The following is a 15,880-nucleotide window of genomic DNA, read 5'->3' as shown; positions in this document are numbered from 1 at the left end:
TTACAAAGCATCCGCAGTCACTGAGTCAGGTGAGGGACACAGGCTCTTGAGGGCCTCTAGTTTTTAGAAATTAATATAATTCTGAGGGTGTGTATTGTATATTGGTATGTTCATATGATAATTTGTATATATATGAAGTATTTTCCTTCTGAAACAGAAAACTGCACAGGCTTTTGGCGCAAAATGCAAATTCCTTTAATAGTCATTGTGTCTGATTGGATGTTATTTTGGCCAACTTTCTACACATGTTTCTATGACGTCATGGTTGAGAACCTGATGGGAAATTCTTTAACTAATTTCGTAGCCACATTTTCGTATTCAATATCATTTATTATTTTGTTATTATAGATTAGTTTAAAATACTTTTAATGAAATTTTTGTACCTAAAAATAATAAAAGCTTAAGTTTCAATTATAATACATGTAATAAATTGTAAACAAAAATGAAAACCAAAACTATATATTTTATCGGAATCTAAATGTTAATCCCCGACGTCTCATCAACATGAATTCGACTTGATCCCCCGAAAGCATTACGGAATGAATTAACGAAAAATGGCTATATTGAGACATATTTCGGGGAAGAGAACTACATGATTTTACTTTTTAATCTTTTATGACAAGGGGGAAGCAAACAGACTGATAATTTTAGTGTAAAGAGGGTTACTTTCTGCTTCAAACGGAACAAAACACGCACTGGAATACCAATGTATCGACAACAAAAATCTGATCTTCTTTGTTGATGTCATTTAAAGTGGGCACACATACCATCAGGTGCTCTTATAACTGGATTTATATTCAGGAAAGGTAAGATTTGTTAAATAATAAGATAAATAATGAAAATAAGGAATTACAGATGACCATATGCGGGATAAACCGTTGCAATGTGCGGTTAATTTCCGCCTTGTTTATCGGGGTCACATTTCAAGTCAAGGTTACATTCGTCATGTTTACGTTAATGGTAACCAGTGTTGTGTCTTGTATAAACTGTTTTCTCTATACATCTATTGAAAGATTAATAAAAACAATTACGAAAATGTAATAATTTGGAATCTGATATTGTGCAGAAAGGTACAATGTTCTTGAAATACTAAGGTAATGTGATTTTGCTCAGGTATATTGGTATTATTGCACATGTACATGTACAGTAGGAGTGTTTACATAGAAGACTTCCAATTGGTATACACAATAGTATATGTAGTTCCCAATCCAGGTAATTTGATTAAACTTTAAGGATGTGATATGTAATAAAGTATTGGAAGTCTGGAGACTATTTCACAAAAAAACTAAAAGATAAAGAAGGATCGCAAGCCATGAACAATTCAGAATACCGTCTTAAGTTTTTTTGTGAAACCAACTTTTGGTCATTGTTTATAACAAATTCCACCTTTATCAGACAAGCCAATTCAAGTTCAGTATCACTACAACAGATGTGAAAAAAACAGAAACATGTCACTCCCTGACATGATCACACTCTTTTAGAAAGGTTTGTGTTGAATATTGTTTTAATCTTATTTGAGTTGGAGTCTTACTGTCATATGAAGATAGTATGGGGTTATTTTCTGAAATAAGTGAAGTCCTCCAAACATATACAGATTCCTTTTATCTGACATGTTTATATAATGTTTTGTGAACTATTTGAATAATTAATATTGTCATGATGAACAAAGGCCAAGTTCATTAATATTCATTATAACAGGTTGTAATTGGGGCACTTTTATAATGACATTATGAAAAACAGTAAAAATTCCGGCCAAATAACTTCAACATCAATTTTGTTGCATGATGATAAAGAAAAAATGAACCCATTTTGACAAATTGTAAAATTTGTATCCAAAAATTACAATAAGTTGAATAACAATAATTATTTGAGACACCTGACATTGTATGATGAAACGCAGCAAAATTTTGACCAATTAGATGCTAACAGTAGGTGAAAATGGAGGAAGGAAGATACAGAAAGGCTATCAATAATAATCAAACTTAGTTTGTCACAATGACATTGCCAGGATAGATATCTTCATTGTTTTACCCATTATCATACCAAGTTAACTGTTACAACAAACTAGAGGCTCTAAAGAGCCTGTGTCGCTCACCTTGGTCTATGTGCATATTAAACAAAGGACACAAATGGATTCATGACAAAATTGTATTTTGGTGATGGTGATGTGTTTGAAGTTCTTACTTTACTGAACGATTTTGCTTCTTACAATTATATCTATCATGAACTTTGCCCGTTAGTAACAGAGAACTATATTTGGTAAAAATTTACATAAATTTACCAAATTAATGAAAATTGTTAAAAATTGACTATAAAGGGCAATAACTCCACCAGGGGTCAATTGACCATTTAGGTCATGTTGACTTATTTGTAGATCTTACTTTGCTGAACATTATTGCTGTTACAGTTTATCGCTATCTATAATAGTATTCAAGATAACCAAAAACGGCAAAATTTCTTTAAAAATTACCAATTGGAGGGCAGCAACCCAACAACCAGTTGTCCAATTCATCTGAAAAATTCAGGGCAGATAGATATTGACTTGATTAACAATTTAACTTCTTGTCAGATTTGCTCTAGATGCTTTGGTTTCATAGTTATAAGCAAAAAACTGCATTTTACCCCTATGTTCTATTTTAAGCCGTGGCCGCCATCTTGGTTGAATGGCCAGGTCATCGGACACATTTTTCAAACAAGATACCCCAAAGATGATTGTGGCCTAGTAGTTTCAGTGTTGATTTTGTAAAAGATTACTTAGATTTATGAAAAATGGTTAAAGATTGACTATAAAGGGCAATAACTCCTAAAGGGGTCAACTGACCATTTTGGTCATGTTGACTTATTTGTAGATCTTACTTTGCTGAACATTATTGCTGTTTACAATTTATCGCTATCTATAATAATATTCAAGATAATAACCAAAAACAGCAAAATTTCCTCAAAATTACCAATTCAGGGGCAGCAACCCAACAACCGATTGACCGATTCATCTGAAAATTTCAGGGCAGATAGATCTTGACCTGATAAACATTTTTACCCCATGTCAGATTTCCTCAAAATGCTTTGGTTTTTGAGTTATCAGCCAAAAACTGCATTTTACCCCTATGTTCTATTTTTAGCCGTGGCGGCCATCTTGGTTGGTTGACCAGGTCACGCCACACATTTTTTAAACTAGATACCCCAAAGATGATTGTGGCCAAGTTTGGATTAATTTGGCCCAGCAGTTTCAGAGGAGATGATTTTTGTAAAAGATTACTTTAATTTACGAAAAATGGTTAAAAATTGACTATAAAGGGCAATAACTCCTAAACGGGTCAACTGACCATTTTGGTCATGTTGACTTATTTGTAGATCTTACTTTGCTGAACATTATTGCTGTTTACAATTTATCTCTATCTATAATAATATTCAAGATAATAACCAAAAACAGCAAAATTTCCTCAAAATTACCAATTCAGGGGCAGCAACCCAACAACCGACTGACCGATTCATCTGAAAATTTCAGGGCAGATAGATCTTGACCTGATAAACATTTTTATCCATGTCAGATTTCCTCAAAATGCTTTGGTTTTTGAGTTATAAGCCAAAAACTGCATTTTACCCCTTTGTTCTATTTTTAGCCGTGGCGGCCATCTTGGTTGGTTGACCAGGTCACGCCACACATTTTTTAAACTAGATACCCCAAAGATGATTGTGGCCAAGTTTGGATTAATTTGGCCAAGTAGTTTCAGAGGAGAAGATTTTTGTAAAAGATTACTTTAATTAACGAAAAATGGTTAAAAATTGACTATAAAGGGCAATAACTCCTAAACGGGTCAACTGACCATTTTGGTCATGTTGACTTATTTGTAGATCTTACTTTGCTGAACATTATTGCTGTTTACAGTTTATCTCTAACTATAATAATATTCAAGATAATAACCAAAAAAAGCAAAATTTCTTTCAAAATTACCAATTCAAGGGCAGCAACCCAACAACTGATTGACCGATTCATCTGAAAATTTCAGGGCAGATAGATCTTGACCTGATAAACAATTTTACCCCATGTCAGATTTGCTCTAAATGCTTTGGTTTTTGAGTTTTAAGCCAAAAACTGCATTTTACCCCTATGTTCTATTTTTAGCCGTGGCGGCCATCTTGGTTGGTTGACCGGGTCACGCCACACATTTTTTAAACTAGATACCCCAATGATGATTGTGGCCAAGTTTGGTACAATTTGGCCCAGTAGTTTCAGAGGAGAAGATTTTTGTAAAAGTTAACAACGACGCCGGACGCAAAGTGATGGGAAAAGCTCACTTGGCCCTTCGGGCCAGGTGAGCTAAAAATGCATACATTTGTAAGTAGATTTATTCCTCCCCTACCTAAGCTAATAACTCAAGAGAGGCTACCATTTATGGGACATTCCAAATGTAAACTCATAAATCGAAAATAAGCATGGCCAAACAGCAGTACCAAAACTCATAAAACAGTACATGTGTATAATTCAAAGTTTAGTATGATGTCCATTATCACTGAACTAGTATACATTTTTTTTACGCTAAGGGGCCAGCTTAAGGACGCCTGGTGTGGGAGTTTTTCGCTACATTGAAGATCCATTGGTGGCCTTTGGCTGTTGTCTGCTCTATGGTCAGGTTGTTGTCGCTTTGACACTTTCCCATTTCCTCTTGTACACGTTTGTGTCTGAGGAAATAAAATATTTTGTCTTTGTCCTTTCTCAATGTTATGTAAATACAAGTATATAATCTAAACTCAACATAAAAAGCTACATTTTGTGAAGACTGAGCAATACAAACCCCATCTAACATACATGTATGCATACATGTACGTATAGTATAATGAGTATAACAACAATCATGCATAATTTTTAAACATACATGTAAAACAATAATGCCAAATAAGGTGTGAATATGCAGGGTGTGAACAAACGTCGGATGCAAATGTGTAAGGTGAAGGTGTGAAATAACCCAGGGTGTAAATAGAGCAAATAGACTGGATACCATGGCCAGCATCAATTACCTCATGGGGAACTATTCCAATGACCATACATTTTTGTAGAAATAACTAGGAACTGTCAGAAATTATATTCTAGGTGAGTTTTCACTGAAAATATCACAAATTATAAATAAATGAAACAAAAAGCACAGTATAATTTTTTTGGGTAAACACTAGTAAAGGGAATGTTCATCTGACAACTCAAGAGGTAATAATTCGTTGCCTTTAAAACTTTCAATAATAAGAGTTATCAACAACTTGTTATATATAAAGTTGTCAGTAAATCATTTATCAGTTCAAGGATTATTCATCTTTCGAAAAAGTTGTTTCATTTGCAAACTTTTAAAAATATATCATAGAACTGATAGACATTAAGTTAATAGACAATTTAATTTAATGTTATAATTATAACAAAATAATTCAACTGACGGACTGACCAAAAATTTATAGGATATTCTGAAATTTGTAAAAAAAATTGTATTACTGTTTATTTTGTAGAAATTAGCCATGCCAGTTCTAACTTTATTTGTTAATTATAAATAACAAGATATTGGAATGCTACATGTACTATGTCTCTCCACTTCCTATTAATAATTTTAGGAACATTTGAATTACAGATACATCATGTACATGCACATGTTGGTCACAATAGTCAAATATTCAATTTAGCTCATTTATTTACCTGCAACTTATAACCCCAATATGGTACTTGGAATATTAATAAATACTAAGTGTGGGACTCCTGATTGGATGATACGTATACAGGGTTGGAATATAATTTTTTATTTTAGGTTTTCTAAATGTACTGCATTATAAAAATGTATTATAACTTTCTTTTCTTGTGCTATAAAAACAGACTGTCATTTGTAGTTACAGTATATAAATGCTATCCTTTTCTTTCAAGAAATAGAAATGCACATCAAATCATTGCTCTCTTGTATGCACTAGACCAGCCCTGTAGAGGGGGTCTCATTGGGGGGTTCCGATCCCGGATCCCGCTTACTGTTTTGTCAGATTCCCGTATCCCAATCTTCACTATGTACGTAAGCAATTCTCATTTTTTTTGGTCATTTCCCAGGTCCCGCTACACCTCATTTCGCAATTTCACAACTCAATAATTTCAAATTTGATTTTCATGCGTCACACTCTCTAAAAATCAGCAATCCTGTCTCACGCTTAGACCCAATGAGACCCACTGTAGAAAATACAGATTTTTGACACTTAAACAATAGTGAGCAAAACAGGTGCAGACAGAACAATAGTGACATAATTTTTGAAAGATAAAAAATTGAAGTTTCCATTGTACATACACATGTATTTGTGATAATATTAATAGTGCATATTACATGTATATATATTGTTCCATTTGATTGCTTAAATTGATTTTTTGTTGCAGCAGGTGTTACTAAATGTACATTTGTAGTATATATAGGGAATAATTATTAGCTGCAGTCATGGCCATTCAGTTGTTCCAACCTAGTTAAATTGTAGGCACTTGTACATGTACATAATTTTTATAAAAACAAAATGAATGCTACAATTGCAAGTGTGAAAATATTTAATGCATACATTGGCACTCACACCACATCTTCCTATATCTATGTACATATGGCTGTTCCAATCTACATTCATTCTAATCATTACTGTCAAACTTTCAAGTTTGTTTTTTTCATTTTGTTTTATTTTATGATGTTTTTTTTCAGACTAAAAGTTACTGATGCAAGAAGACTTTTTAAAGTACAGTTCAAAACAAAGTGCATTTAGTAACTTTAAGAAGATCAAGTTGGAACCCGATATCCATGATGTGAATGCTTTTGGTAGACACGAAATATCGAGCAGCCCAATAGTATACCAACATAATACTGCATATATTTTACCACAGAATCGTAATGTCCTAAGAGATATTGATAATCAGACTCAGAATTATATCCGTGCTTCTACAATTAAACTATTAAATTCGTACCAGAGATGTGGCATTAAAAGGAAGAGTGACGACATTGACGCACCCATGCAGCTCCAAGTGCAAGAGACACAGCCAGTTTCAAGTGATGAAGATAAAGGCACAAATGTTGCCACGACGACTACCTCCAAAAATACCTCCTCGTCTTACAGCGAGGGGGATTATCAGCTGGTACAACATGAGGTTTTGTATTCGATGACCAGTCATAATGCATATGAAGTGCTAGAATTTCTCGGTCGTGGAACATTTGGTCAAGTAGTGAAATGTTGGAAAAAAGGCACTAATGAAATAGTTGCCATTAAAATTTTGAAGAATCACCCATCATATGCTCGTCAAGGACAAATAGAAGTGAGCATATTGACTCGGTTAAGTCATGAAAATGCAGACGAATTTAATTTCGTGCGAGCATATGAATGCTTTCAGCACAAAAACCATACATGTTTGGTTTTTGAAATGCTAGAACAAAATCTGTATGATTTCTTGAAACAAAACAAATTCCAACCACTGCCACTAAAATACATCCGTCCCGTCACACAACAAGTTTTAACGGCTCTTCTTAAATTGAAGAGCCTTCATTTGATTCATGCGGATTTAAAACCTGAAAACATCATGTTGGTGGACCCAGTGCAATTTCCATACCGTGTTAAAGTGATAGACTTTGGATCTGCAAGCCATGTGTCAAAAGCTGTATGTTCAACATATCTTCAGTCAAGATACTACAGGTAAGATACTAATTGGCAACTATATAATTATAGATTATCATTGATCATCTCAACAAGATTGATTTTCTCGCTTGAGCTGGTACAGCGAAAGTGAGAAAAGCAATCGAGTTGAGATGACCAATGATAATCTGTTTATCGCTCTTTTACATGTACCTATGACGACGTTTTCAATTTCATGTCAAATTCGTTAGCAACGCCACATGGCCTCCTTAGTTTCTAGCGATAATTTTTCCATCTCAAGCGAGAAATATGATACGAAAATTATCACAAAAAAAGATCAAGGGAAAAATGCACAAAATAGCGATAATGACTATAAGTTATACATGTATAATAGGTACAAGCTCATTGTAGGATATTTCAGTATGATGGGTATTACGCATACATGATAATAGAAAATGTATTGCTTATACCATTCACAAAATGAAAATAACTTGATGTACAATGTAGTACAGTCTGTACAGGTATGCTTATGCCATTAACATAATAAAAATTCCTTGATGTAGAGCACACAAGCTTAAGACTCTGTACTTGAGAAGAAGTGGTTCATTGCAAATGTAAATGCTCCTGTAGTAAATAATAATAAACTTGACTAAGTAGTCAACAAATACTAGAAAAATGTTAAAAATGTGTATGCAGTAAGTGCTAGGATGCAAGAAGTAAATATATACAAATGTATAATACATGTACATGTACACAAAATGTATGTACATAATTTACAATCAAGGACTAGCAGGTACAAAGATACAAAAATGTATCCCAATTTATTTAGAGATGGGTTACCCCTTAAGCTTGACTTGGTAATGCTGCAAATTAAAGTTTCTGGCAAGCCATTAAAAGTTGTCCAAGGACCAGGATACAGAAATTGTGATTTCACTTCTCCAAAGACTAATTTATAACAGACAAGCAGCATGCAGTTTATCTGATTATTAAGGCTGACTTTATTCATACATGTCCGTACACTGTGGAAATTACAGGACTATTAAGACTTGATACTGAATTTCAGTATATTTGTACACATACAGCATCCTAGTTTTGTCTTTAATATGAAAAATTAAATCTATCCTGAAAAAAAAAATTGCTATTTTGTTTCACATGTGTTTTACTATAAACCCTTGCATGTGGTGAAAATAAATTAGAAAAAAATAAACCACTTTGTTTGATTAAACTTGTCTTGAAAGTGAAAAGAATTTCTTTATCCAGGATGGCAAGCTTAAGTTTCAGAGCTGAGCATGTGTGTAATTACCAGAGGGGAATTATGTTGTTTATTATTTCATGCCACTTAGGATTCTATTTTAGTTAGCCACACATAGGGAACGTAATTAAATGAGAAATTTAATTAAAATTGTATGACTTCAAGTCACTAAATGACAAGTATACAAGCTTAAGGCTCACACGGCCTGCATAATACATTGTACATGAACATGTATATCTGAAATGTAATTTAACATTTAATAATAAAGAATTCATCAGGAATTGATTAAACAATTTATAAAGTTAAATGACTGATTATTTCATTCAAATTTTATATTTGACTTTGTACATACAATTAAATTGAAATGTGCCTGTGCAATAAAATATTAAGTTTGGAAATAAAATCTGTTTTATTACAATATTGTCAATAGTCTTGAACATTTATCAGTGATAATCAGTGACCGATAACCGGCTTTGCTGGCGACACACTGTGGATTAAAAGCCAAATTGACATTTATGAAAAAGGCTCAAGAAATTGGAAACCATTATCGATTCAATCTAAAGGAGTGCAATTTAGGGATATTTAAATCTTTCAAACTTCCAATTTTATTAGTTAGCTTGTCAATGGCCAAGTAAAGTATAAAGGGTTTCATCCTGTGTGGAATTTTTGTAAAAGTTTTGTTAAAGAATCATCAACAGATCTATATACCTGGATACATTGTGTACAATATGTTAGCTATAGACACATCATTCATACTTGAACATTTGTTGTGGTTTAAAATTTTAAAAAGTATAAAAGTTTAAATCAAAAAGTGGAAGTTCATAAAAATGCACAAAATAGCACAAAATCTGACCCTAGACTTTATTAACCAACAAAAAATATAGATATCAACTCATATTTAATACTGACTTAGGGAATTGGTACAGGCAATTTCAGAGTTATAAAACCATGAAAATTATATGCCTTATCTCTTTAAGAATACTTTTATAACCATGGAGAAGGTAAATGTATCTCTTTATTAGATATGAACTTTTGAGTCCAAATATCTTATTATATGTTTGAACTCTTTAATTATGTGTCAGAATGAAAGATGATGTTAGGTGCAAAATGTATAGTGTTATGTACATGTACACTCATTGATTGTCACACTGTGTATCCAACAACACAATCAAACCAGAAACATATCATATCATCTAGAGGTCAAGGTTATAAAATGTATAGTCTTTAGTCATAAACAAGAGGTCTATATCAGATAGAATTTCTACAAACCATTAGATCACCCAAGAGTCAGCCATTCAATAATATTTTTAAAGGACAAATTTAAAACAAAGATATGTCAGAACATTGACTTCCAGTCCAGTGATGTGTTTCCTGATTTTATACCATGAGGCAGGGTTAAACAAGTTGAGATTTTATATACTATACCTATTGCTGAACTATTACTATATATATAGTGGAGAAGAAAGGCAATAGAAACCAAAGGGACAATCAAAAACCACAAGTCCTATAAAAAACCACTATACCTGTACATGGTTTCATGACAAAAAAACAATGAGAGGTACATTTTGTAGATGACATTTTACAAAAAACTACATACATGTACATGTACATGTGACTACATACATATTACAGTAACATATATGTAAAAATACACAAATGACTGGGCATCACATATATACCCCACCATAAACTGGGCGCATGCATGTATTTTTTTCCTGTACATGTCTTTTTGTTTGACTGTTAATCGGACTCAAAGGTTCATATTAATTTCCTGTCTGTGTTCTTTTGTCTGACAGCTGTTTGCGTCTCTGAGGCACACATTAATTTCCTGTCCATGTCCTTTTGTCTGACTGTTAGTCCATCCCTTTGCAATTGGTACATATTATGTTCCGGTCTGTGTATTTTTGTCTGACTGTTAGTCTGTCCCTTTTAAGGTTAAAGCTCTTGTTTACCACAAGGTTTCACTGTTATTAACTAGAAAATAAGTAGCATACATGTACACCTGTTGTCAGTTGATGTAAAGTTTAAAAAAAAATAGATTTTAAATAAGATTTTGATCCAGCTTTTGTGGTTCATTGAACATGGAAATGTGATGGTGTGAGTGGGTACATTCTCAGTTTAAAGTTTTGGTCTTTAGGTAAAGTCAGGGTCACAACAACTTGAACTTATAATTAAGCACACATTTTCATTAGGAAGTGAACTTTCTTCAAAATAAGCAACTAAAAGTGGGTTATGCCTTATAAATGGTGTACGTACATGTTTAATTAGATGAACTTTTTAAGACATCTAAAAATTTAAAGACAATTTTTAAGGATAGTATAAAATGAACATGTAAATTTAGATTTATATATAAGTCATTGTAAGTTCAGTCTTTAAGTTATGTACATATACATACATCTGATATATTTTTAAATTTAAACGTAGGTCCTTCTCATAATCATGATAATTACATGGTAGAACACTATTTGCATTTGTTGTTTAATGTTAGGGTTTATGTGATTATTCAAGGAAAAGGAAAATGTAGTTTAACATGTAACTATACTTAAGCCAAAAAATACTTTAAAGAAAACTGAATTAGGATGTTAGATTTATGACAAGATTAAAAATTATTTTATGAAGATGAATTGGTTTTTGGCATTGTAGTCGAGAGCTTAATTATTGCAAAACTGCCAAAGAATCCAAAAGAAAATGACTACCATATAAATCTTTGTTTTTTATTGCCTTGCAATCAAAATGCATGTAATACATACATACATTTGTACATGTAACATTTCCTTCAAAGTGAATTTTGTGTACCTGTAACTTAAGACTCAATGTCAGCTTTTCTTGATAGTGTTAATGTACTAAGAATTTCTCTTTATAAATGGAAAATGTATTCAGTACTGCCTAACCTGCTCAAATAGAAATCTAGAGAGGGAGATTAAAAATCTCCAAACTCAATCATTTTATATCATCACTAAGAAATATACTTCAATGTAAATTAAAACTCAAAACTCAATCATCGCTTAGAAATATACTTGTAAATTAAAACAGGTAAAAGACTAAAAAGTCAAACATTTATTCATTTGTTTACCTGTGAAATAAACGAAGAGTACACAATGTAGTTAGTGGTATGTTTTCTGTTTACATTGTGTATATCTCAGGTTATATTAAAACCTTGACCTTTACATAAACTTCTTATGTTATATACAGATATATGTATACTCCAACATAAACTTCAGTGAAATGGCTTTGTTAGGTTAGACTCTGTATAATAAGATTTAAATGTTTGTCAAATGTAAACAATATTAATAAGATATTTTGTGGTTAGAGAGAATAAATTTTAATTGTTGTAGAGGTTTAAATGATACTTCAGTACATGAAGAAATAATTTTAATGATGCTTTATGTGAACAAAATGTAAATGAGCTTTGGCTATATGAATATATATATATGTTAAAAAATAACAAGGTTGAGGTTGCCTTGATTTGTACTTAATGTGTTATGATTGCAAATATATCTTATTTAAGAACTTTATAATAATAAATTTAAACGAAGAAAGAAAATTATGAACTGAATATTAATAAAGAAAAAATAGAAGAATTGTCTTATATGCAAATGTGAGCATCAATATAAAGTATCTACTGAATAATGACATTGCTTCATTGTACCATGTAAATTTTTTGAACCGTAATATAAATGGTTCCATGAAACAAAATATCTAAATTAAAACAATAATTTTCAATGTTATATTACATGTATCTCGCCTGAATGAGATTGAATATAGCTTTTTATACCTCCTTCTTTGTACATATATGTAGGAACAAATGTTCATGTACACTGATGGTAGGGAAGTGTTACCCTCATTCTATAAGTTTTGAATTCTAAGTTTCTCCTCCTTTGCATTTAAGCCAGGTGTATCTAACAAAACCTTAGACTTGGTGACAAAATATAAATGCTAACAATACACAATTAATGTATAGTTTAAAACAAGTTTAAAAAATAATTTACATGAAAATCTGTGATTTTATTTATTGCATGTTACTCATGAAAATATTTCTTTTGCAGGGCCCCAGAGATTTTGTTGGGTCTGCCATTCTGTGAGGCTATCGATATGTGGTCCCTAGGATGTGTGATAGCTGAATTGTTTCTAGGATGGCCACTGTATCCAGGTTCATCAGAATATGATCAGGTTTGTTCACATTCTATTCACCCTATTAAAAACATATAGATGTTGTTATAATTTGTTTATAGGAACAAAATGCTACACATGTATTTAAAATAAAAAATTATGATTCTGCAAATTTCTCTTTCTTTTTGATTTTTTTTTTACCAATTTAGTCTAACTATTGTCAGATTTTAAAGAAACAAATACTGAATAATTAATTAGATCAACATGAATCCACAGTATGTGCATAGAATGTGTCATTACAAACATTCATTTCAATGAATGAAACTCTCAGAATTCTATAGTTTATGTATGTCTTAAAATGCCACTGTATTGCTTCTACAGATCCGATACATTTCACAAACACAAGGATTACCAGCAGAGCACATGTTAACTGCAGCAACAAAAACTACAAGATTTTTTATTCGAGAACAGACAGATAGCAATTACCCATTTTGGAGGTTAAAAGTAAGGTTATGATTTAATTTTGAAGTTAAAAGGTCAGATTATCAAATCATGGTGTGAGGTAAGGTTATCGAGCTGTTAGTTTTTTTTTCGGCTGAAATATTTCACATTTTTTATGTCAGTGCCTATTAAAGCTGACCACTGTATGGGTTTTCTATCATTGTTGAAGCTGTAAGATTACCTATAATTGTTTACATCCACTTCCTTTTAACTTTGGGAGATAATAGTCTCATTGGCAATCATACCAAATCTCCTTACATTCAGATTTATACATTGCAAGATGTTATGATTTGAGGTTTAAAGTAAGGTTAAGATGTAAAAGATTTGTAATGTAAGTGATATTTTACATGTGCCTTATATCATTGTAGTAACTCAAAGTTCATGGCCAGTCAGCTGTGATAATCTTTTTCTAAAATCATTGATAAAGAAAATAGGAACATGGAAATAAATGATTGATAGATTTTATCTGATCTCATCCAGACATTTACATATAGTATGTGTAGATGAAAGAAATACCTCCTTTCCCCCTCTTCTTCAAAATGGTGTGCTCTAATGCGATTACATAAGAAGAAATCTTGATGAATGTATTTAAGGAAGAATGAGAAAAACACATGTTAAAGTTAAACAATTATAATATCACATGACTTTGTATTACTTCCTGTTCACAATTATTTTAACATTATTCACTATAAATTATTTGAAAAAAAACTTTCAAATATGAAAGCTATATATAAATATTTATGTTACATGTGACCAAGTCAAGTGTAAAATGCAGTTTTCTTAAAATCTTTCTGATGAACATAAAAGTGTATGTTGCACTTAAAGAGAATGGTGTTTTTTTTTTTAAATTTATATAAAATTGCCTAGGTCTTCACAACATCATAAAATACACAATTTGTTTATAACTTTAACCTTGAACAGTTAAGATTTCTAGATTCTATATAGCTATCTGGCAGATATTTGAAAATTCCTAAAATAAATCTGAAAGTTACTTTTGTGTCTTCAGTTATTTCCTCGGAGCAATGTTATTATTGTTTCGTAACTTGTTTTACATTAACGGCGTGACAGTTGTTTTGATCAGAGAACTTGCTGTTGCTAAAATACAAATGTTAGAATCATGTATACTAAAATAGTTTTGAAGAGTTAAGTGTTTGTTTGCTATTTGCTGTTGAACAGCAGGTGTATGCTATTCATAAAAATACATTACCATAAATGACTTGTTCTTGATGAAGATGTGACATTAATTCTGCACATTATTGTACAGTCATGAACTCATTAGGAGCAGGAATTCATTATTGATGAAAAAGTAATCAATACTGATCATGGTGTAATCATTTACATAGAAATGTACAGGAAAGGTGGAATCCAATCTAACTAACAAATGTTTTAGTCACCCCAGGGCATTCTACGTTCTGTAGGCGTGTTGGAATTAAATGCTTGTCTAGGCACAAGATGTCGTTGCTTGTAAAATCAATTTCCAATAAGGTCTTTCTTCTTGCTTCATTTTCTTTGAAGCACTTCAAAACATCTTTCACATTAAAAGGGAAAAAATGATTTGTGTTTGAGAAGGTTTCTGTTTAGGAAATTGAGATTTGTTCTTTTTTAGTCGTGTCTTAAGGTATTTGCTAAATGTCAAACCAATTTCCAATAAGATGAAATTAAACTGAGATTGTTGTTCGTTAGATTACAAAAATAAAGCAATTTTAGTGAAATCTCTTTGTTCATGTTCTTTGAAGGTTAAAGATGAAACTAGATCTAGAGAGGTGTTGAGGTTTTTGTGAAATCAAAACTTGTATTGATTACTTTTTCATCAATAATGAATTCCTGCTCCTAATGAGTTCATGACTGTACACGATAAATTTTATGTCACCTTTCACCTTTAAAAAGTTTGTATCTTATGTCATAGGAAAATTATAAATGTGACTTGTATATCATTTAGTATGCAATTGTGCAAAAGAAATTATCGATGGTTTTGCCATTTTGTAACAAATTATATAGGGACAGCAGCAATTTATTTAAAGCTATACCCTTGAACTTTAAACTAACTAAATTTTCACAGCAGGAATCTTAAATTTTGAAATTAATATATGTAATCAGTTTGGTAAATAATGATTGATCAGTAAAATTTTGAAAGGCTAGAATTAAGCTTCATGTTTTCCCCATACAATATAGATAAATGCATTTTTGTACTAAAAATGTATGGTCTGACATTTATATTTATTTTTAATAATTTGAGAGTTTGGCAAAGGGTACAAAAATGTATAGAATATTAATATTTACCAACTGGGTAAAAATATTGTTATTATTTTGTCAGCTTGGAAAATGTTCTATGTTGATTCCTGTTATATATTTACATTGTATATTTGGAAAGTCCAGCCATTGTTGTTCATCTTTAGAGCTGAA

General features: G+C 31.6%; 1 protein-coding gene across 1 annotated transcript in view; it reads left to right on the top strand.

Moving 5' to 3' along the window:
- Nucleotides 1-486: 486 nt before the first annotated feature.
- LOC134682971 (homeodomain-interacting protein kinase 2-like) overlaps nt 487-15,880 on the top strand; it is a 36,572-nt gene continuing 21,178 nt past the window's right edge. Inside the window, exons 1-4 of the mRNA XM_063541936.1 lie at nt 487-806; nt 6,696-7,674; nt 12,913-13,036; nt 13,358-13,480. Coding sequence (XP_063398006.1) covers nt 6,710-7,674; nt 12,913-13,036; nt 13,358-13,480 — 1,212 coding nt within the window. The 5' untranslated portion in view covers nt 487-806; nt 6,696-6,709. The remainder of the gene's footprint in view (nt 807-6,695; nt 7,675-12,912; nt 13,037-13,357; nt 13,481-15,880) is intronic.

The sequence above is a fragment of the Mytilus trossulus genome, chromosome 9 (genome assembly GCF_036588685.1).
Source record: "Mytilus trossulus isolate FHL-02 chromosome 9, PNRI_Mtr1.1.1.hap1, whole genome shotgun sequence".
In the NCBI taxonomy this organism is placed as follows: domain Eukaryota; kingdom Metazoa; phylum Mollusca; class Bivalvia; order Mytilida; family Mytilidae; genus Mytilus; species Mytilus trossulus.
The sequence above is the reverse complement of the archived record's forward strand: the minus strand, read 5'-3'. Positions and strand labels throughout refer to the sequence as shown.